Genomic DNA, 22,723 nt, shown 5'->3' with positions numbered 1-22,723 from the left:
AGCTAGAATGATGACTACTCTGCTTCAGAAGATTAAAATGGAAATCATAAAGAAGCTTACAGAGACGTGGATTCCTACTCTGGCTTTTTTGACCATAAATAATTATAGAAAATTGTAAAGCACATGAGACGGCTTGCAGATCAACATCTGGGGATGGGGAGAGAGCCACCAGGCCTATACATTGTTAAGCTGGTTGGCAGCTGTGCTTTGTAAATATGTTTATCTTGCTATCAGAACAAAAGATCTACAAATAGTGATAAATCAAAGTTTGTTTTTTCAGACTGATACATAAACAGAAAGTGAAGTATTGAAATTCCTTCCTTCCTTCCTTCCTTCCTTCCTTCCTTCCTTCCTTCCTTCCTTCCTTCCTTCCTTCCTTCCTTCCTTCCTTCCCATTTATGTGGAGAAATCTGTTGAGGACTTGTGAGATGACGTATACAAGATACTGTCTGTTGAATTAGGGTGAATATGATCATATTAAATGCAGACAGAACAGAGGCACTGTTAATCAGTAGAAAATCAGGCTTGTTGATTAAGATTCAACCTGTTCAGGAAGGGTTTGCGCTTCTCTTGTCAGATTGCCACCTAGAAGTGTTTCTTGATCTGGCACTACTTTGGGGTGGCAGTGGTTCCAGTGGCAGTGCTAACAAACAGCATGTTTACACAATCACATTCAGAGTGTCAACTACAACTTTCCATGAGCTATGCTATTTCAATGTGCCCTATGTGAGGCTATCTTTGAAGAGAATCTGGAAAAATCAGTTGCTGCTCAATGCAATAGCTAGACTATCAGTGCATAATACTCTGATCATCACTCCTATACTAAAAGATTTGTGGTGGTTGCTAAAAATAATGTTAGATTTAACTGTTAATGCCTTTGGTGCCACCTGCCTTTTTATCAGCCTGCCAGGTCATTATAGTCTATAAGAGTAGCCCTTCTAAAGATGCATATGCTTGCAGAGACTCAAATGTTATATAAGTAGAGAGGAGCCTTCTCCGTTGTCAGTGCCAAGATATGAAATGTATTTCCTTTGCTGTCTCTGCTTTGAGAAAGTGTGTCAGGATGAAAGCTTTAAATTTAGTGTTTTAAATTAAGAATATTTTGTTTATAAAATTTTATTTCACATTTGCAATTATTATATGTCCTAGCTTTAATTATATGCAATTTATTCTGTATTTTATTTACCATTAGTTATTTGATGTGCTAGTCTTTTTTTTAAAGGAAGGATATACGTTCAGTAAATAATAGTAGAAATAATGATGCATTTCTCAGATGTACTAGCTTCTGCCTACAACCTTCAGAGATTTCACCATACCTAGCCTACAGCTTTTAGCAATATAATCATCTCAGCAATGTGCTGGAATTTGGTGTGTGTACTTTAAAGTAAACAATTTTTTTTAGGAAGCTGATCCTAATGTTCAGCCCCTTACTCAATTTTTTCTTTTGTGTTTACAAGGAATGGACAGGATATCTCAAGTACACTCTCCTGACATGGGATCTCACCATAGGATGCGGTGGGGGAGTGGGGGAGAACAATTAGACTCACTAGCAGGGGATTGTGGTCTGAAGATATAGTTATTCTCAGGGTAGTGAAAGACAGTTTAACACAACATTGTGTGAGTCAGAATATTGTTTTACTGCAATTATATATTTAAATAAAAATAAATGAATGCTTGGCAATTTCTACAATTATTTCAGTGCTGGCAAGTTTAACTACTTGTATAATTTTAAAGTTATATTGAACAGCAGGGCAGACTTAAGGGGCTGTCTGCTTTAGGTCTCCCTGAATCTCTCCCTCTCTGTGCTCTGTATGTCAGAAAATCCCCTGCTGTTGCCAGTTTCTTATGCCCATTCTGCTTCCTGTGTTCATACAGTAGCTAAAGCAGCTACTGTCTGTACTGCTGCTTTTTTCTCTGCACGGTCTGAATGGATGAGACGGGTAAACAATGGAGGAAAGGCAGAGCTGAGCATTATGAGCAATGATGGCTGCTGTAGAGACTGCAGAGAGGAGTGCTGCCCTGCCACTCTGGCTTTCTACTGTTGCTTGGGGGTGGGAGGCAGTGGAGAGTGGATGTTATTTGAGAGTGTGAATAGCATCTAGGGAGAGGTGATCAAATTAATAACAAAAGCTGTTTGGACTTCCAAAAAGCTTTTGACAAAGTCCCTCACTAAAGGCTCTTGAAAAAGCTTGGTAGTTATGAGTGAAGAAGGAAGATTCTCACACAGATAGGTAACTGGCTTGAACAAAGGAAACAGAGGGAAGGAATACATGGACATCAAGGTCTAACTTCTAGGAGCAGAAGGACTCTCATGGTGATGGACTCTGTTCTCTGTGTGTGTGTGCGTGCGCGTGCGTGCGTGCGCTGTGTGTACCCGAAATGGAAGCAATTATTACAGACATTATGTAGCATGGCATTAAAAAGAATAATAGTTTGTCTTTCTCTGCCAAGGGAAGCATATGCTTCTGCGAAGAAGAATTTTAAAAAAGTATATCTCCAATCATCTATTATGTTTCATCTAGATGCATCTTTAGTGTTTAGTATAGGTTCTATGGGTACTGTATTTCATTTTGAATATAGTTTTAATCTCTAATTTTCCAGGAATCCTTCTGTAATGTTAATCTTGGGCTCTGAGTATTAGGATAGGGAGAGTCCTCCAAACATGGCATAGCAAATTCCTTAAACATGCTCTGAACACTGTAGGTGAGATACTGAGATGTTATGCCTCTTCAACACATTACAGAGTTCCAAAAACATGCCATCCATTTCTCCTGATGGGAGGCGCGTGTGTTCTCACATTAGAGCCTACTGCCTTTCCTTAATATTGTGCTCAGTTTTAATTATTAAAATCTGTCCTGCAGTAATCTTGTTTTTCTAAATATATTATTTGGTTCAGTTGATATTGCAATTATATAAAAGAACCAAATAGCAAAAGACTTCAGTTTTGTGTTGTCACACATGACATTTTATGATGTCTTTTCTCAAATGAGACTCTTAGTCCTGTTATTCATTATTCTTCAACAAATGGTTCAAGGGCTTAGGCTATTTCTTACTGCTACATAACCTTTTTCAGAAAATTGGGCATTTGTACTTAGATCTTAGAAGCCTTGTGGATTCTGAGGTTGCCACTGAAATACATAACTTTTTCAGTTTATCATGACTGAAAAAAGGAACATGTATTTCAGACTAGATAATTTTACTAAGGTATTATTGGGTGTTAAACCTTTCCCCAGATAGGAGGATGGTGGTGGAAAGGACAATAAGATTACAGGGAAGCTTGAGATCAAGCACTAGTACATATAGATGAGATTTCAAAGATTAATGCAAATGTAAAAACATAGGCAAAAGGCTGAGTTTCAGGGCATTAATAGGAGACTGAAGGAACTAGCAGGAGATGAAAGGTAAAGAGCAGGTACTGTTACCTGTTTATTATATATACGTAAGCTGTCTCTTAAGGGAACCTGGAAAATACAGTAGGTACAATATGCGGCTGTCAGGATGTTAGCATGTGAAAACAACTATTGCAATATCACAACAATTCTCCAGGTGCTATACTGGCTACCAGTAGGTTTCCAAGTCCAATTCAAAGTGCTATTGACCTATGAAACCCAATGTGGCTTGGCTCAGGAACCACAGATTATATCCTCTAGATATAATCTGTTTATCCCAGGCATGCAAGATGAGAGGAGATGCTTAGATTCCTACTCCCCACCAGGGATCAAAAGAGTATTGTCTCAAAGGCTATCCTCCGCAGAGGCCCTCTCAATATGGAACACCTTATTCTCACAGATGTGCCAAGTACCCTCCTTTTTTCCCTTCTGAAAATGGGCAGTCAGCTAAAATAATTGAAGCTAAGAATCAGATAACTCTCCAGAAGTGAACAGCAATTTAGGGAGGATTTTTTTTTCTACAAGGCCTAGTCAGGTCAGGACAAACGTTTATTGCTCATAATCAATTTTTTTTTTAAAGTCAAAGACTCAAAGATATAAAATACTTCAAAGTCACATTTACCAATGCAAAAAATAATTGTTAAGTACTGTATGTATGCTATAAATGAACAAAAACGATCAGCTTCCCCTGTGAATGGTGTCTGAAAAGGAGACAGCCATGTAGTGACAAATGAAGTTTGCCATGTGACTGACTGACTGACTGTGTTGCCGCTTATGAAAAACAAATTCCACACAGGATCATATATTTAATTGTGTGATCCCTGTAGAGGCCATTTGCCCTAGTTTCCATCATCTTAAAATAAATACTACTCCTAGTCAATATGGTCATCACTAAGGGGATTACCTTAGAAAGGCTGAGAGCACTCCACATTTTCTTTTTGAACGGGAAGCAGGTGGGTTTTTTAAATGTGGGAGGAATTGGACCACTGGTTGTACTGGGGCTTAGTGCTAAGAGGTATGTTACAGAGGCAGGGTATGTGAGACCCAGAAAATAGCCTGGAAGGGAACACTGAAGTAACAAATAACAGGGGAGATATGGTATGATCATGCAACTTGGATGTTGCAAAGAAAGAAGAGCACTCTGCTGGCTGGTCTGCCTTGTTTTCAGATTGTAGACTAACCAAAGAAGTCAGGATGACACTAAAAATGATGTAAAAGGTGGCCAGCCTAAAAATCCTGCTCTTCAGGAAGTAAAACATCTGTTACCTGATTATTTGAGTTAGCCAGGTTTTTTGTCCTGGGTTGGGATTTCATGTACTCCATGGCAACTATAGATGTGTCCCAATTGGTATCTGGCTGCATGTATGCTAGAGAGTGCACATTCAATTTGATGTTCTGTTTGTGTGTAGCTTGTGATACAAAAGTTGCTGAAATTTGTGTAGCCCCCATTGTCATGGATATATTACTTCCTGGTCAGTTTTAGATTTGTAGCTGATAGAGATCTTTGCATAGATAGAAGATTGTTAAAATAATCTGATCTAGGCCTTGATGGATCCAGCTGGTTTCTTAAATGAGCTGACAAGCTGCTCACCTTGGTTTCGGCAATATTATTACTAGGGAGGTGAGCACATTGAAGTGGACAAGATTTCAACTGTAATACAAATGGAAGAATTCTTGGAATAAACTAGGCTGAGCATATACTCAGGTCCATTTAATGCAGCAGTCAGTGCTTGCTTCTTTGCCTTTGCCAGATTACTTTTCTATATTCTAAGGCATCTCTTCCACTAAGATGTTGGGGGAGGAGGGAGCAGGAACAGTTGTGGTAGTTTGCAATATTCTCTGCAGATAAAGTTGATCAGATCTATATCAAACTGAGCTTTGGTGTTAGGACTTTCCTTATTGTGTCAGTATCTAGGAAACTGATCGTTACTGAACTTGTGTCTTTTTTCCCCTTTTAATTTGTATCATTGTAAGCCACGCTGATAAAGTTTGGATTGAGTAGCGTTTACATTTTAAAGAAATAATTATAGTAAATATGAAGGTAACTTAAAATACACCATGAATCTTTACTTTTCAAATGTTGCCGATGTGAAGTGGACTGGTGAAGAGACCAGTGTATAGGTACCTGGAAGTCAATAGATTTAGGTCATTGGTGGGCCATGTTTGGGAGTCACAAAGGACATGCTAAGGTTTCTTTAAGAAAGTTAATCTGTTCTCTTTTTTATGTTTGTCAATCTGAAGAAAGCTAGGGAAGTGATGCTGGCCCCTGGGCATGATCCCAGTGCATCTGAGAGCTTATTAAAAGCCAGCCACTCCCTGGAAGTGGTAGCTTCTGGGCAGACCTGCTCAACTGGGCTGAAGTAGAGCAAAACGTGCAGGTGCAGTAGGTATTGTATTAAACTGGAGGCAATAGAATAAAATACCTGGATATGCAAGTTCAGGGAGCACAGCCTCAGAGACAGGATGCTTCTTGTTTTCTTCATTAATAGGTATAACTGGTCCTGGAAAATTGACCTAGAAAAGCTGGTAGCTGTTTTCCTCTGTTGAGGTGAGCTTATTGTACTTTCATCTAGTATTGTATAATTATTACATACATATGGACCAATCACCTGATAGGTGACACCCTTCAGAAGAGGATGAATGCAGTAATCATATTGGAGGCGATGTAATTGTAGGTTTTATGCAGTGTTGATTGTTATCATTGTTAACAACATTTTGCACATTGCAATTGGTGCAAAATAATGCCAGTGTGTCTTGGGATGTTATTTGGGGGAAAAAAGGTGTCGCTTATTTATCTTCAAACTGGCTCAAACTGCATAGGTTTATATAATGTACTAAAGGGCCTGCATCTCTTAAAGCAGGCTATAACTTCTGACATTCAGTATATTTTGGGAAAAAACATTGATAATGGTTTAGTAATTACTGCTTCCATACTTAGATTTGTCTGTGGAATTCCAATGTATCAGAAAAAAATATTTTCATTACTAACAAATTATAGAGATTTATAAGTACATTATTATGTCATTCCTAATAGAAAATAGATAAGTGATATTGGGCAGAGTAGGTGTGCTTGGGTCCTATCAGTTGAGCAGTCTTATCTAGTGGGATCCAGGAAGCAGGCCTGCTCTGTTGTGGGGCCTGGAATGATATCCACCAGAGATCCAGATGGCTCCACCCTCATGATGTTCAGGAAACACAGCAAGGACCTGGCTACTCTCCCAGGCTTTGGGTGGGGTGATGGTTGTGCCCCAGTTGGATTTTTTTGTTTGGTGTAGTGGTTAAGGCACCAGGCTAGAAACTAGGAAACTCTGAGTTCTAGTCCCGCCACAGGCACAAAGCCATATGTATCAGGCTGCTCATGATTTCTTTTTGTATTTTTTCTGTTTAACTGTAAGCTGCTCAGAGTCAGGGAGTCAGCAGCCTCTAAATTATAAATAAATATAGTCATTAATAAAGTCATTAATACTGCACTCGTTCAAATAATGTAGCCAAGTTTCTACATATTTGTAGTTACTGTTAATCCAGTGCATCTCCACTTGCATATCTCCTTTTAAATTACATTTCATGAAGTCATCGAGCTTTAATTGAAAGAGATTTTACCTTTCAACATCCTGATAAACAGCAAAAACTATTTTAAGACTATACCCCAAACTTGTGAAGATTTTACACAATCCCTTCTATGTGCTTTTCCAGTTCCGCTTGCACAATCGTTGACTTGCATTTAACACCTTTTGAAGCACTCTTTTGTCCTCCTCAATGGCTTCTAATCTCCTACTTTGGTGGGATGTTACAAGTCTGAGCAAGTTAGCTCAACTAGGCAATTTTGGGGGCAAAAATACAACAGTTTGATGCTTGATGTGTCTTAAACTTATGATTCATAGAAAATAAGAATTATCATATTCTGGATTACTTCTATATATGTTTAGGGATTCATGCTGTTGAGAGCTAGAATGTTAATCTACTGTTGAAGATGATGTAACAGCTAATGTGCTATGTGCTATAGGTGAACTAAACAAGAGTGTGGTTATTCATCCTGTATCACAGATGCAGATAGTTTGGTCAGTGGTTCATCTTGCCCAGTATTCTCAACAGTTTCCCTCATTATGTTAGGAGGACATGCATTTACAAGGTACAACAGCAGGGTATGAGGAAGTCTGCTCACTTGTACATCATTTGCTCTTTGCCATTTTTCTCAAGTGCCCCCAATATTAGGAGTCTTATATTCTTATGCTTGTATTCTACAGTTGATTTTTGGTTTTCTCTTCATGTTTCGGAGTCCTTGGGTTCTGATTTGGCTTGATTTACCATCGTTGAAAGAAGGGATGACTTCCATTTGTTTCCATGAAGATTTTATAGAAGTCAACAGGAATACAATAGATGTTTGAAGAAAGGAGTTAAAGAGCACTCACAAGGGTTTCTCTCTGTCTTCTCTTCCCTTCCTTCTCTGTCTGGTCATCTTTTCCTCTCCCCTCATCCCTCTCTAGTATTAATTAATATTAATATACAATATTATATTATGCATATACAATATACACATTATTGGATGGTGGTTCTCCATAATTACTTTCAACTGGAGTTGGCCACTGTATTTGAAAAAGATGGGGAAGCTGGTCGTTGCATATAATTTCTCTCCTTGTTTATACCTTTTCTTTCTATTCTTCCTTGGGGGCTGACTTGATTTCAAGGTTGCTTCCCTTCCAGGTATTTATATTGTGCCTCTCCTTTTCTAATATGACCATTTGATCATAAACAATTAAATGTTATTTAACAACAGTAATGTATGAACCAATAGAGAACATGGTGTGGTGTTTCTCTCTAAACAGATACAACAACGAAACTCTTAATTATAGAATGATTGGATTGTTGCAAGGGATTGTCAATCTTTCAATTTTTTTCTTCTTCCTTTTTTGTTTTCTTTACCTTCTTTTTATCTGGTCCAACTGTCAACTGCCTTTCCCATCGTCCCGCTACCCTTTTCAGTTCTTTTAGTTTTATTGTTTTCTTCCTTAAAAGAAAGTGGCCAATTAATCCTTTATTCACATTCTGCCAGAACAACAAAATATTATTTCATCACAGCATTCCAGATGAATTGTCATAACTTTAAAATCCATAGTTGGGTAGTATTTTTATCAACAACCAAAATAGTGCAAATGAACCTCCAAGCTTTTAGCTTTTTCAGAAATCATCAGGCAAAATGTTACAAAAACAGGGGAAGCAAAACAAGGAGGAGGAATGTTTCCAAATTAAGCCAAGTGTTGAGCCTTGAGCTTTTACTCTAGAAATTCAGCCTATCTCAACTGTTTGACCCTGGAGGAGCCCTTGAAACATTTTTCAGGCCTCAGGGAACCCCTGCACATTCAGGCTCAAATATAGGCCAGAAGTTACAAAAACCTTATATTCGTTTCATGCGTAGGCCTGTATGTATGCATTAACAGTGTTCTTAAACTACAAATAAAGAATGAAACTTACCTCTTTCATGTGAAGTTGCCCAAATTTGAATTTTTAAAAAAAAATAAATGATCTCCCAGGGAACCCCTAGTGACCTCTCACAGAACCCTAGGGTTCCACAGAAACTTGGTTGAGAAACCCTGGACTCCAGATATTATGAACTGAATACTTAGTTAAACTAACTGTAGTTAAGAGTCTAGATGTTATGGACTGAACACTTAGTTAGCATTAGGTATTATTGGCATATGGTTACATTAAATAACAAGCTATATAGCTGTAAAATTATCTTAAAGTAGTATTGGGCATTTCTAGAATCTCTTCTTTGTTTATTCATTTCCTTATTCTACTGTTAATTACATTTAAAAAAGAAACCCTACCCTGATCAAAATTGTATAAGATCCATCATTTTTGTCCTCTTCTTGTTCTTTTCTTGCCATTTTTGAAAGTGAAAGTACAACAGATAATGCTAGATTGAAGTGGGCTCCATTTCCTTTCTTTATTACAAGTTTATTATATTAATTATTCTGATGTCTAAACCACACAATCTTGTTCCGTATTTGTTGATATAGAGCAGTTAAGATTTTAACTTTCTCTGGTTCTGCAGATTTAATAATTCAATGAGCATTTCATCTGCATCTGTTCTTTTTTGACAGCTTTCTAGTTCTTAAATATATTGTCTCTCTACAAATGTTCCTATCATTCTGCAAAATTTTTCAATAGTTTCAATATAGCCTTTCCATCTTCCTTTAATTCATTTGCCTATTAAATATCTTCTGTGATACTCAAAAGTAATTCTCATCTTATCTATAAATTTTCCAGCGTGTGTTCTGACTTTAAAAAGGTCTCTCATTTTTCTTTTTTTGTTTTATTCCCCTATTCGTTAACATTTTTGATTGAAATGTGTAACGATAAGAGAACACTTACCTTTTCCATAGCTCATCAAGTTTTTTTTTCACATATGCTAAGCATTCTCAGTCAATTCCTTACATTAATCTTAAGTTTGACCCACAGAACATATTTTGCTGGCACACTTTTGCCTCTTTAATTTTCTAAGTCTATCTTGAATTTTTACTACCAATAATTCAATCTTTTCCACAATTTATACCTAGAAATGTCTGAGAGACTGAATTGGACTTCTTCATCTTCTGTTTCCTGTTATGGAGTCAGTTTGTTTCTGTCCATCTAGTGATGTCCATTTGCAATGTCTGAGTTTATGTTGCTTGACACAAATATTAGTAATAAATAAAGAATTATTTTCACAAAACCTGATTAATATTTCTCCTGCACTGTTGCATTCACCATATCAAATTCTTGCTTTGATTACTGTTCTTTCATTCCCTCACTTTTTGCATTCCAGTCACTCATTAGTAATGCTAAATCCTTTATTGATGTTGCATCTAGCACCTCTTTCAATTTACCATAAAATCCTTCAGTGTCTTCCTCCATTGCAACTGTAATAGGTGGCATACACTTATTCACTGGTTAGTTGAGCAAATATTTAACCACCTAGTAAGTCTTTTTTGAGTATCATTGGCACTTCATTCCTTTATTTGGTCTCTTATTCAGAATAGTAAATTATATAATCTTAGAGTTAAAATAAAGAATCATAGAGTTAGAAGAGACTTTAGAGATCATCTAGTTTAGCCCCTGCTCAGCACGGGATCCACTCGAGCAGTGTTTCTCAAGCTTGGCAACTTTAAGAAGTGTGGACTTCAACTCCCAGAATTCCAAAGCCAGCCATGTTGGCTGGGGAATTCTGGGAGTTGAAGTCCACACTTCTTAAAGTTGCCAAGCTTGAGAAACACTGCACTAGAGCATCTCTGACAGATGATCATCCAGCCTATGTTTGAAGACCTTTAGTGAAGAAGAATTCTCTAGTTCATGTGGCAACCTCTTCCATAGACTGATAGCTTTCATAATCAAAAAGTTCCTCCTGATGCCTAGCCTGAACCTGATTCCTTTTAATTTTAATCCATTGGTTCTTGTCCTGCCCTCTAGGGCAATAAACAATAAGTCCACTCCTTTTTCTGAATGAAAACTGTTTAGAAATTTGAAAGGGTGTTATCACATCTCCCCCCAGTCATTTTTTCTAGAAGCTAAACATACTGTACACAGATCCTTTAACATTCCTCAGAAGTCTTGGTTCACAGACCTTTCACTATCTTGGTAGTTCTTCTATGAATTTAATCCAATTTGTTGCTGTCCTCCTTGAGTGGTGATGTCCAGAACTTGACATGGTACTCCAAATGAGTCTGACAAGGGCAGGGTAGTAAAACAATTATTTTGTGTGATTTGGACTCTGAGCTACTATTGATGCACCCCAAGGGAGCATTTGCTTTTTTAGCAGCTGCATCAAACTGCTGACTCATGTTTAACTTGTAGTTGACAAGGTCATCCAGATCTCTTCCACATGTATTACTGACAAGCTAGATTTCCTCCATCTTATATTTGTGCCTTTCATTTTTCCTACACAAATGCAGAAGTTTACATTTCTCCCTGTTCAATTCCATCCTATTCATTTCAGCCAACTGATCAAGCCGGTCTAGCTTTTTTTTGAATATCTTAGATATTATTTTAAATATCCCCACAGTCTCACTTTTTTGTCATCTTCAGTCTTGAGAAGTGTCCCTTTAGCTCCCTCATCCACATCATTGATAAAACTATTGAACAGCAGAATGCTTAGACAGCCCTGTGGCCTTTACTCACTACTGTCCTGGAGTTGTTCTGGCCCAACTAAGTTCGTTTATTTGTAAGATAGCCCATTTGATATGCTTTATTTTCATTTTGACAATTCCATGTTTTTCATTCCATGTTCCAATTGTCTGTGTGCTTGAAAGATGTGAAACTTACCTTTCAATGCTGGCATCCTCAATAATAAGACTTCCTTCTTTTCAGTCACAGAGTGCATTCCACCAAGCCAAATTGTGCAGGGGTTTTTGGGTGGTGGGGGGGTATGATATGTGAACCAACCTCTGTAGTTTGTAAGCCATGGTTTCTGCCCTAGCAGGTTATTTAAACCCAAACATTTATAGCTAATTCATTAAACCATAATTAAAAACATGGTGACCCAAGGTAGCCAAGTTATCAGTTGTTGCATTTTGTCCCATTCTTGCTCATTATGAGCAGCTACCTGCTGTCCTAACTATCTATAATATGTACAGATGGAAAATAGTGATAAAACACTACAAAACAGCACTTATAGAAAGCAACCTGTAACATTTGTGAGTCACTGAGCAAATTTGGCCAAATATCATAGCTTTATAGAGGCTTCATAGGCTTTTTTTTTCAGTTTGCAATTCTAAGTAGCTACGAAAACAATAGAAAATGTTTTAAACATTTTCTAAACAATGTATTAAATAGTGATTTGGGTTGTTGTTTCTCAGCTGCCTGTGTTATAATTTTTATAATTTTTATAATGTTTGCTATTGTTTTTATTCTATTTTATTTCTATTTGCCACCCAGAGTTACCTGTTGAGATGTGTGGCCATATAAATTGGATGGATGGATGGATAGATATATACATTTCTAGCAGTCTATCATACCTGTTTACTTGGTTCATCTAGCCAGATGCAATACAAATTATGTAGGCTGGTTTAGAAATCAATTTCAGTGCATTCATATGGGTAAGATATGTCTGCAGAGCAACTAATAGCATATGATTAAAGGGATCTTTTGATCTGATGCACTTAACACTAATGAGCAGAAGTACATTGGCATTCTCCTCAGTTCTTACTTCTTTTCCTTTTTCTCAATTTTAGGTCTTATCAACTGACCAGAACAGAGCATTCTTGCAATTAATAGGAATATTCCTCATTTTAAATGTGCAAAAAGTCTCATGAGTACCAAATAGTTTCTGTATTGGATTTAGTAATTTGATCAAAAATTATAAAGCAGAAATGGTTTCTGAGTAGCAAAAGCCAATTTTTTGTAGGGCAGACCTGTGCGACTAAAAACAATCTACTTTCTTAAGATCATGAACACATAGCAAGTAGAGTCCTTCCCTGCCCAGTCATTCTGTCCATGCTCCATGCTCCTAGTGCACGCTCTACAGCTTGCTCCATTATCCTCCTGGATCATTTCACAGGACTTGATAGCAGATACGTTCTTGCTTCCTCCTTCCTCATACCGGTTTAAACTCCAGGCCTTCCCACCCCTGTCCATGAATTCTCAGTTGTCTCTTTGGGTTGTTGTTCTCTTAATGACAGTCTTGGGTCACAAACCATCCAAAGCTTTTCTCTCATTGCCCCATTGCCATATCTAATTTCTAAAAATCAGTAGTACTTAAGACTACCTAGTCCATCTCTTTTGTTTGTTGGGTGATCAGTTTTCTTCACGAACTGCCTATCTTGTTCCCCAAGAATGTGATTTGGTTCTGCTGGGTCCAGTGGTATTCTGTGGTATAAAATAACAGGACATTGGAGGCCTGCTCTTAGGTTTGAAGTGCTCATTGCCACCTGTTGTTCGCTTTAATCAAGAATATAAAATCATAGGTCACTTCACAGATGCAGGAGAAGATGTTTACAAGTAAAATGGTATCCATAGAGACAGTATTGCCTAGCCCTATTATAAACCTTTCTTGGTATTGGATGCTGATTCTGATTAAACAGATTGTAAACTCAGAAACTCATGTCTACAAGCCAATTTCTCTTCCATGGACTAAGCCAAGGAAGCAAAAAAAAAAAGACGTCTATAAGTTTGGAATAATAATTCATTCTAAAATGAATTGCCAAAAGTTAAATTTCCCTATAAAGTGGCTCCATGCTTTGCGGAGAGGAATGTCATACACACATTGTCCATTGGCCATTTTGGGATTGGTGATCAAAGGTTCCCCTGGTAAAGTCCTTCTAATTAAATACCTATGAAAGCTCGTAGTCAGCTGTCTTGAGTCACTGATGGTTTTATATTCAATTTTTATATTTTATTGAAGAAATTTGTAAGACTGCCCAACTTATAGTTTACGACTCAGAGAGGCATACATGAATAAAATGCAAAAAACCCCTCTGGATTAGACCTAAAATATAGTATGCTTCTTCCATAATGGCTGGTCAGATGCCTCTGGGATGTCCACAAGCAAAAGTTAAGTTTGATAGTACTTTCCTACTCACAATACCAAGCAGTTGATACTGAGAGTACTGTTGCCTTCATTGAGGTAATATTTATCCATTATGATGTGCGGACACATCAGACACATACTCTTTAAAATGCCCTCTGCTTTTCTTTCTCAGCTCATGAAAATTGAGCAAAGAAATGTTCATGTTCACTTGTAGTCAAATTGCTATTATGAAGTATTTTCTTTCTTGACTTATATTTTCATAGGTATTGACCAATACAGTGAATTAAGCTCCACTATCATAATGAACAAGTTTTAATTTGTAATTGCTATTGCATAGGTACTAATGTTGGTAGTAGGAATGTTTAATCTTCACAAAAGGTAGTATGGTACTTCTCAAAAACTGCCTCTGGGAACTTTTTCCATGTTCCTGCATAACCAGTTAAATTCATTTTTTTACCAATTTATTCAACATGCTGGAGAACCAGTTAAACTACATTTTTAAGGACAGTGCTACTGCTGTTATTTTTTTTCCCACAAAATGTAGAGGAGAATACCAAACTATTAGTTCTGCTGTGTGGCTTTCCCATGGAGAATATTCTGTGTGGGTGTTTTTATTTTTTTAGGGTTTTTTTTACATGTCTTTAATTGTAGTGTTAATGGGTATTTTTGGGTTACTAAAAAGTTTGATTTTTTTTTTCATTTCTTCTTTGCTGGATCTCTTTTATCTCTGTTTTGTGGTAATAGTGCATATTTTTCCTAGTGTAAAAGGTGGAGCTTTTAAGATAATTTATGGTAATTGCCATTCTGTTCTTATCCAGAGGAGCAATCAATAGCAAACCAGGAAATCTGATCTGTCCATTTCTTTTCCTTCAGTTGCTGTTGAATTTGCTGTTGGTGAGAGATTGGGAGAGATTGTTTGTTCCTCAATAAAATGAATTCCACCCCAGTTAGAGGTTTTGGAGGCATTATTTGTGGCTTATAAGGAAGTTCATTAAATTCATATTATCTATGTGATGTTTGTACTAATGAGCTTGAATGTCCTATCCAGATAATTTTTAACAGAAAGCCAGCTTAAAACAAAAATCATTAAAATTTATTAAATAAATATATTCTGTCACACAAGGAAAAATACGACTTCATGTTTTACATTTGTTAGTAACTGGGAAGCATGGAGGTTTGGGGCTTCAAGTCAAATTTAAAATTTGAGGCTGATGCAAGTGAAAGTGGCCAGAAACCAGGACCAGCTCCTTTGGGACATGCAGGAGGAGGGGTAAAATTAGCAAATAGGCCATCAAGTGCAAGCCCTGGGCAGTAGACAAAGAAGGTCCCTGGAGGGAGAGCTCAAAAAAGAATGCAGCATCTCCTTTTCCCTAGCTGTTAGTGGCAGAGTGTAGCCAGAAGTGCATCCTTGTTCCTACCAGTTGGGTAGGAATGGCCTTCCACCCTCTTTCATGTCAGAAGATAGGCTCCCCTCTCAGCCAGGTTTATCTGGATAGCTGAGAAATGCTGCCATGGCTGCTGCTTCCTGCCTTGTTTGCCTTTCCCAAAGCTGCACCTGACTAATGGGTGTGGAGCACAAGGAGGCCCTGAAGAACACTGGCTGGGTCTGGCAGAGGGAAGACACTAGGAAGTAATTAGGAGGCTGTGGCAGGAAGGCAAGTGGGGATGCCCACTTCCCCTGCCATTGATACTGCCACAGCTCCTTGTTCCCAGTGGTGAGCCAGCAGGCACCAACCTGAGCCATGACAATACCTGGATACTGAGCTAGGAGGGCAGCAGCTCCTCAGCTTACCTGCCTAAGCCCAGAGCTCTGTTGTCTTCTTAGCAAGGATCCACGGTGCCTAAATGAGATCAGTAAGCTGTCACCCTATTTCAGGCTGTGGCATGTTAGTATGGTTCAAGCCACACAGAATAACCTGGAAGGCAGTGTGTGACCTGTATGCAGGACTGTAAGTTTGAGACCCCTGCGTTCAACATGGTAAAATTAAATCCCTGTGGCCTTAAAATGAGGCTAATACAACAATAAAAATGCTTTACGTATATTTGCTCCCTCAAAGAATGTTCAATAGAGGTTGATTACAACCATCCTGCTGTTGGATATCTAACATTAAAGGAGAGATCTTTCCTTGATTGGCAACAAGAGGTTGCTAATATGTGCTGTTTGTCAACATTCTTTTTTAGAGAAAGGGCAAGGAAGAAGACCTTCCTTAAGACCTTCCTTTGGTGGTGTTGGTGTTGTTCTAACATAATTTATAGGCTTTTTTAAAAAAAAAAGACAATACTTACTGATGTTGAGGTTCTGTGCATAATGCACTAAAATAAATTATAAAGCAGATATTCTTTTTGTCCTTGTCTTTAAGTACATTGTAATATTTCAGCATTTAAAAATAGTGCTATTAGTGCCACAGACTGTCTCTCCACACCAACTGAGAAATAGACATTTCTCATTTCAGACTTGAAAGCTGTTGAGTATTACAAGGTATTCTAAACACTGCTGTAGACACAATAGGGAAACCACAAGAATGCTAGGGCTTGGTAATAGAACCTTCTGTGTTCTCCTTTCTGTCAAAGCAGAAAGAAAGATTAATACTAATAATAGTAATAATTCATAAAATGCTTTTAACTGTTAAGGTGCTGTGCATATATTATCTTAAAGCAAGTTATCTCCCTTATTTCAAGTACTGAAATTGAGAGAATGCCTTTCCTCAGTCTTTTAACTGTTAAACCACAGAACTTCTAATGAAAACAGGGAGAGTGGAACTCTATACAGGGCTGTATTCATTACTAAACATATGACATATGAAATGCATATATCTCTACCCTCCCCACCTTTACCTTGTATTCACTCATCCAGTGAAATTTGGATGGCAAATCATGATCAAGTGAGGAATATGCAAAAATTAAGTGACTTGTTTCCCCATCAGACTGTAGTTTCTGTAGGCTACAGCAGTTGTTTAAATTACAGTTCAGTAAGCATTGTGTTTAAACTATATGACCTGCCTGACAGATGCCAAGAGGAAGCCTTTTAGAGAAACCTGTGCAGTTGGTAGACTTTGGCAGCATACCATTAGAACTGTGTGAAAGATTTAATTCAGAAATTTCTTCAACTGAAAAAAAAAAATCACAAGCTGCAGGGTGGCTATTAAATTGCTAAGGCTTTTTTTTTTTAGTATAATGGAAAGGCTGTAAATTTTGGAGAATATATCTAAACGAATCTGTTGCTGGTTATGTTTTGGAATTAAAATATGCCCCTCACAACTTTATTTTTAATTGCTATGTTAAAGAATCATTTGACTCATCAAATGTACAACTACTTTTATCTGAGGGGGCCCAATTTTCCTGGACTATCGTTTGAAATATTGGTTGTGGTTTACACAAAATGGTAACAGAATTCCAAAGAACCCTGACAGAAGCCTTCAGAAGTGAATATGCTGATATATACCACTCAGTGATTAGCACCTTACCTCTTCTCCCTTATGAAAACACCTTTGTTAAAAACACTTCGGGTTACTTCAAATCATGCCTTGTCACTTTCAAGCAATGGTAAGCTTATAAATCTTCAAGCTCTTGCCTTCAGATCCTTCTTGTTAGGAAGGGTGCCCATGAAACAAATAGAAGTTGTCATCTGAGCTTGTAACAAACATACCTACTCAGAGTATTCTGTTGAATCTTCTTCAGGCTTTTTGTGTTCCAGGAGAACACAATTCAGAATAATTTCATAGTTCCACCATAGGAAATAATATGAACTTAAGTCCCTTATTTCCTCATTTTTCATCTTAGGGTGACCAAAACAGATGAAATGGTAGTCTATGCTTAATGTTGCCTACCATTTAGCCTGCTGAAGAATTGGTTAATTAGTCAGAAATTGAGCTTTAAAAAAAAATTTTTTTTTGAAGTCCTCATAATTATGGAAACAGCAATTAAACACACTTTTATAGCTTGCCTGCATAGTAACCGAAATGAGTACAGCAATAGATTCAGTCTAACACATCTCATAAACAACATGGCTACTGCAAAAATACATGTCTCTGACTGATAGCTGGAGTCTTCTTCCTAATTCACATATACGGTATACACTTTTCACATTTAGAAACCTATGCAGAAAGATCAACAATAACAAAAGCAACATAGTTTTTTTTTCCATTTAACTTCCTGAAAGCTCAGCAGCATCGCAGCATTATCTAAACTGATTATCTACAATATTCACTTTTGCATTTGGGAGCTTCTCTGAAAAACAAAGGACAAAACATGTCGAACAAAAAAGAACAACATTACATTACTACCCATAGCTTCTAACTTGCTTGCTAAAGACTAAAGAACAGTATTAAACTCACCAATAGGTAGGCAGCAATATGTGCTTAACTGACTCTGTCATCAACATTGTTTCTTCCACCTACTGACACCAGCCATTGGTTAGAGAGATGGAATTTGTGTTTGTGATGTACTGATTAATGTATTCTTCAAATCTCATGGATTGAAGGGGCAAAACTAAGGAACAAGATAGGGAAAGCAACCAGAGCATAACTTCTTGAATTCTTTCCATTTCTTTTACCAGTGGTGGTCCTAGAAAGTGTCTATTCTGCATATTGACTATTGTGTTCAGTCAGAGTGTACACGTATTTCTACACACTTGTATTGAATCTGTGTATCTATGGCATGCATGGCATGGCCTCAATACCCTTAGATCTGGAGCAGGGGAAAGAGGGAGGGGCTTAGAATGGAGCAATCATCAGCATTCTAAACTGGTGTCCCATAGTGATGCATTGTTTCTATAATAGCTATATTGGCTATGAATTCTCTTCATAAGCAGCTTCAAACTTTATTTATTTTGCTGGTCTCCCCCCAGTATTTGGTCCCATTCTGTTCAGTTTTCAGAGAGTTATCTTGCTGGTGGACAGACAGATGGACAGAGTCCTGACACCTTTTACATCATGCTTTTCCAACACTGATTTGGGTTGGAAACAAAAGAAAACTATCAGCCAATTGTGGGCATCAGAATTAAACACAATTTGGAAAAAAAGCCTTATTTTGCCAAGAGCACAGGTCGTTTTGCTCTAAAGTTGAAACATTTAGAACAGTTTCAAGCTCAGGACACTTGGCATACTACCTTGTTTGTTAAGAACAGCTCACCAGGAATTTATGTATCATCATTTAATGGGCTCCACCACAATTCTTAGAAAATAAAAAAGGTAGCTAGTTACAACTCAGAGTTTTATTTGAAAGCATGCTGATCTATCATAGAAGGACAAAGCTGCTTGGAACATCCTGGGCTACTAGGAGGCAACCTCATCAATTTGTTTCCTGGATAATGTGTTCGGTAATTCATTACGTTCATTTTAACAGCTATTTTATAAATAAGGAAGCACCCCTCCATAATGGCCACTATGTGCTTACTCAGTTCCATCGTCCCCAGTGGCCCAAAAAGGTTGTCAACCACTGTGCTTAGAAAGAACAACAACAACAAAATAGGCTGCTGCTTTGTTAAATTTTAGTTTTACTAGGTGAAATTCAACTGTTTCTATCAACATAACATGTAATTGCAAAAAGGATTTGTCTTAAATTTATAGTCCCTTTGTTTCTTCAAACTCTAGAGGATTGGGGACAATATAAATTTGTGGGGTGCATAAAAACAAGCACCCCAGTTGATTCATGCCAAGGGGCATTTGAGACAGCATTTTGAGTCACTTGGTAGTCAACCACGGTAGTATTCAGAAAGCTAGCAGTCATGAAGTGTTCCGCTATTCCATAGCAGCTACTGTATACCTAAAATATGTTGGCTGTGATACAAGATATAATCCGTAGGCATCAGGATTAGTTGCCATTGATATCCTGTTCTTTAATTAACAATGGATAGAAAGGCTTGCACTGCAAAAATGCAAAACACTATCCTGAAGTCACCATTGTATCTTTAAAATATCTTACGTTAGGATATTGTAAACTTTATTTACACCTATAAATGGAATAATTAGTAAAAAACAGCACTAATTCAATCCACTGTGAAGTTTCCCAAAATCAAGTTCTACAACTGTTTGATGTATGTTTCATATTTCTTCTTTTAAACTTTCCAGTTGTTCCTGTGATTTTAAAAGGACTGACTTATGATGAGAAGCGGGGAGCTTGCAGTGTCGGCTCCAATGTACGGGATTCTGCTTGTTATGTATGTTGGGCTTTTGCTCGTGCCTATGACCCTTTAGAACTGAGGCCTTTTGTTAATCAGATTGCAAGGTAAGTTATTAAAATGAAATATCAGTTTAAATAAATGAGTACTTAAAATTCAAAGACAATTAGCACAAAGCACACAAAAATTTCCCCCTTTCTGCTACCTACAGAATATTTTGTTTTTAATAATGAGACATGTTGGTATGTTTTTGGAACAACTGCGGCTTTACTTCCATTTTCTTCAAGAAGCAATGATAAGCTTCTTAAAATATCAAATTATCCTTAAGAAAGCCATTTTACTTTTTACCAGAACTGTGCATAATATGCTGTTCTTAGCAAAATAAAAACATGTTGTTTTTCAAATTTTAACAATGAAATTAGTTGTACATGAAATAACACTTTCTAGCATCTGCCTAAGGCAGGGTTGCCCAACCAGGGTTCTGTGGAAACCTAGGGTTCTGCAAGAGGCCACTAGGGGTTCCCTGGAGATCACGATTTATTTAAAAAATTATTTCAAGTTTGGGCAACTTCACATTAAAGAAGTAAGTTTCATTCTTTAAGAACACTGTTAATGCATATGTGCAGGCTTACACATGAAACAAATATAATAATTTTGTAACTTCTGGCCTATAGTTGAGTCTGAATGTGCAGGGGTTTCCTGAGCCCTGAAAAATATTTCAAGAGTTCCTTCAGGGTCAAATGGTTGAGAAAGGCTGAATTTCTGGATTAAAAGCTCAAGGCTCAACACTTGGCTTAATTTGGAGACATTCTTCCTTCTTGTTTTAAAATTAAAGGGGGGACATGAGTGTTCTTTCCTTGTGAAAAAAACAACACACTCCCCTTCTTGGACATCCTCATCAGTAGAGGAAATGATGGCAAGCTAGAAACACAAGTCTACCGGAAAGCTACCCACACTAACCAAATGCTCCATTACCAAAGCAGCAACCCAACCTCCCACAAGAGGAGCTGTGTAAGAACGTTATTCAGATGAGCACTTACACACTGCAGCAACCCAGAACACCAGAAAAAGGAAACAGATAATCTATCCAGCATCTTCCAGCAAAATGGATACCCCCTCAACTTTATCAGAAAGAGCCTGACCACTCAACCCAACAGAAGCTATGAAAAGGATAACACTGCCATACTTCAGAAACATCTCAGAAACTACCAACAGACTGTTACAACCACACGGCATCACTGTAGCACACAAGCCAACCAAAACCCTTGAAAACATCTTAAGTAACCCAAAAGACCCAGTAGCCCAAGAAGAAAAAACAGGAGTTATCTACAACATACGGTGTAAGGACTGTAACAGCCACGTATGTAGGACAGACAGGCAGAAGACTAGCAGAGCACATCCATGAAATCCAACTGACAGAGGACAGGATGAGAACTCCTTAATCTCACAACACATGGACAGACTCAACCATAGTTTCAACTGGGAAACTGTGAGCATCCTAAACCAAGCCAAATCCAAAAATGCCAGAGAATTCCTGGAAGCCTGGCACTCAGACAAAGCAACCATCAGCAGACACATAGAGGTAAACAACATTTACATACCATTCAGAAGAGACAATAGAAAAGCCAAAAGATCAGAACACCTCACCAGCAATCAACATCCAGATATGCAAAGATTAACACTAGGATCAACACCAGATGAACAATCAAGCAGTGCAATAGTTCCTAATCAAGGAACTATTAACTCAGTCAATCAACCAAGCAGCAAACAACAGCCCAATCAAGGAACTCCCAAGGAGAGAACAACACCTCCACCAACACAAGCTGGACAAACTATGGTATATTAACAGAGAGCAAGGCCCACTCCTTGTTTGCACTGAAGATATTGCCTAGTCTGGCAATGAAACGTCTGCAAGAAGACACCAAGGCTCAGGGAGCACCAAGGACTCCACAATCTTATCTCTATAATATTTTTTTTAAGTTAAAACATGCTAAAGCTGCCAGATCAATTTTTTAAACCTAAAGTCTAAAGGTTTTGTTGGCTGTCTGAAATTCACCCAAAGAAGTTTCATTATGTACTTATGAAGCTAAATGTAACTCTGCCTGTATATTCTGTTTCCTATGAAAAAAGTTCTTCCGCTGAAGTGGTTTTATAGTGAGATAAGTTTTGGATTTTTTATTTTATTTGGGGTTTGTTTGTTTTTTGCTTTTCCAGTTGTAATAATTTAGTGTGGGAGCTCAGCAATAAGGCTCTGTGTTGAGAATCAGGAACTTTTGCAGCATGACGCACAGTTTCATCTGTATTAGTATACCTTGGTTTACAGCCAATAACAGTAACCACCTATCTTTTCTTTCTTGTCTCTTAGTTCTAGCCTTAGGTGTGTCACTCCTTCTGTCTGAGGAGAGTCATCTGTTTAGCCACAAACAAATTGTTGCTGTCTTTTTAGAAAAGAACAATTCACTGCTTTGAACAAATCTTTTAAGAATTCATAGTTGCATTGATTTTGTGTTCAGGTTTAGCCAAGTGATCTCAGATAGTGATATTATTCAAAATATTTGTAATTATTTTACCTAATATGTAGGTACTATTGCTGCTTCAGTCCGATTAAGTTTACATTTAAACTTTGTTGCAGTTCTACTGGAGCTTACAGTGCTGTATTTAGAAACTCACCTAGGCATTTGCACCTCACGATTGGAAATGCCCTGCTCAAATGTT

The 22,723-nt window shown here is 37.6% G+C and overlaps 1 protein-coding gene across 1 annotated transcript in view; it reads left to right on the top strand.

Moving 5' to 3' along the window:
* Positions 1 to 22,723, top strand: part of TBCD (tubulin folding cofactor D) — a 169,330-nt gene that overhangs the window by 57,730 nt on the left and 88,877 nt on the right. The window contains exon 15 of the mRNA XM_063292673.1: positions 19,959 to 20,115. Within this exon, the coding sequence (XP_063148743.1) occupies positions 19,959 to 20,115 (157 nt within the window). The remainder of the gene's footprint in view (positions 1 to 19,958; positions 20,116 to 22,723) is intronic.

Source organism: Candoia aspera, chromosome 2, assembly GCF_035149785.1.
Source record: "Candoia aspera isolate rCanAsp1 chromosome 2, rCanAsp1.hap2, whole genome shotgun sequence".
In the NCBI taxonomy this organism is placed as follows: Eukaryota; Metazoa; Chordata; class Lepidosauria; order Squamata; family Boidae; genus Candoia; species Candoia aspera.
The sequence above is the reverse complement of the archived record's forward strand: the minus strand, read 5'-3'. Positions and strand labels throughout refer to the sequence as shown.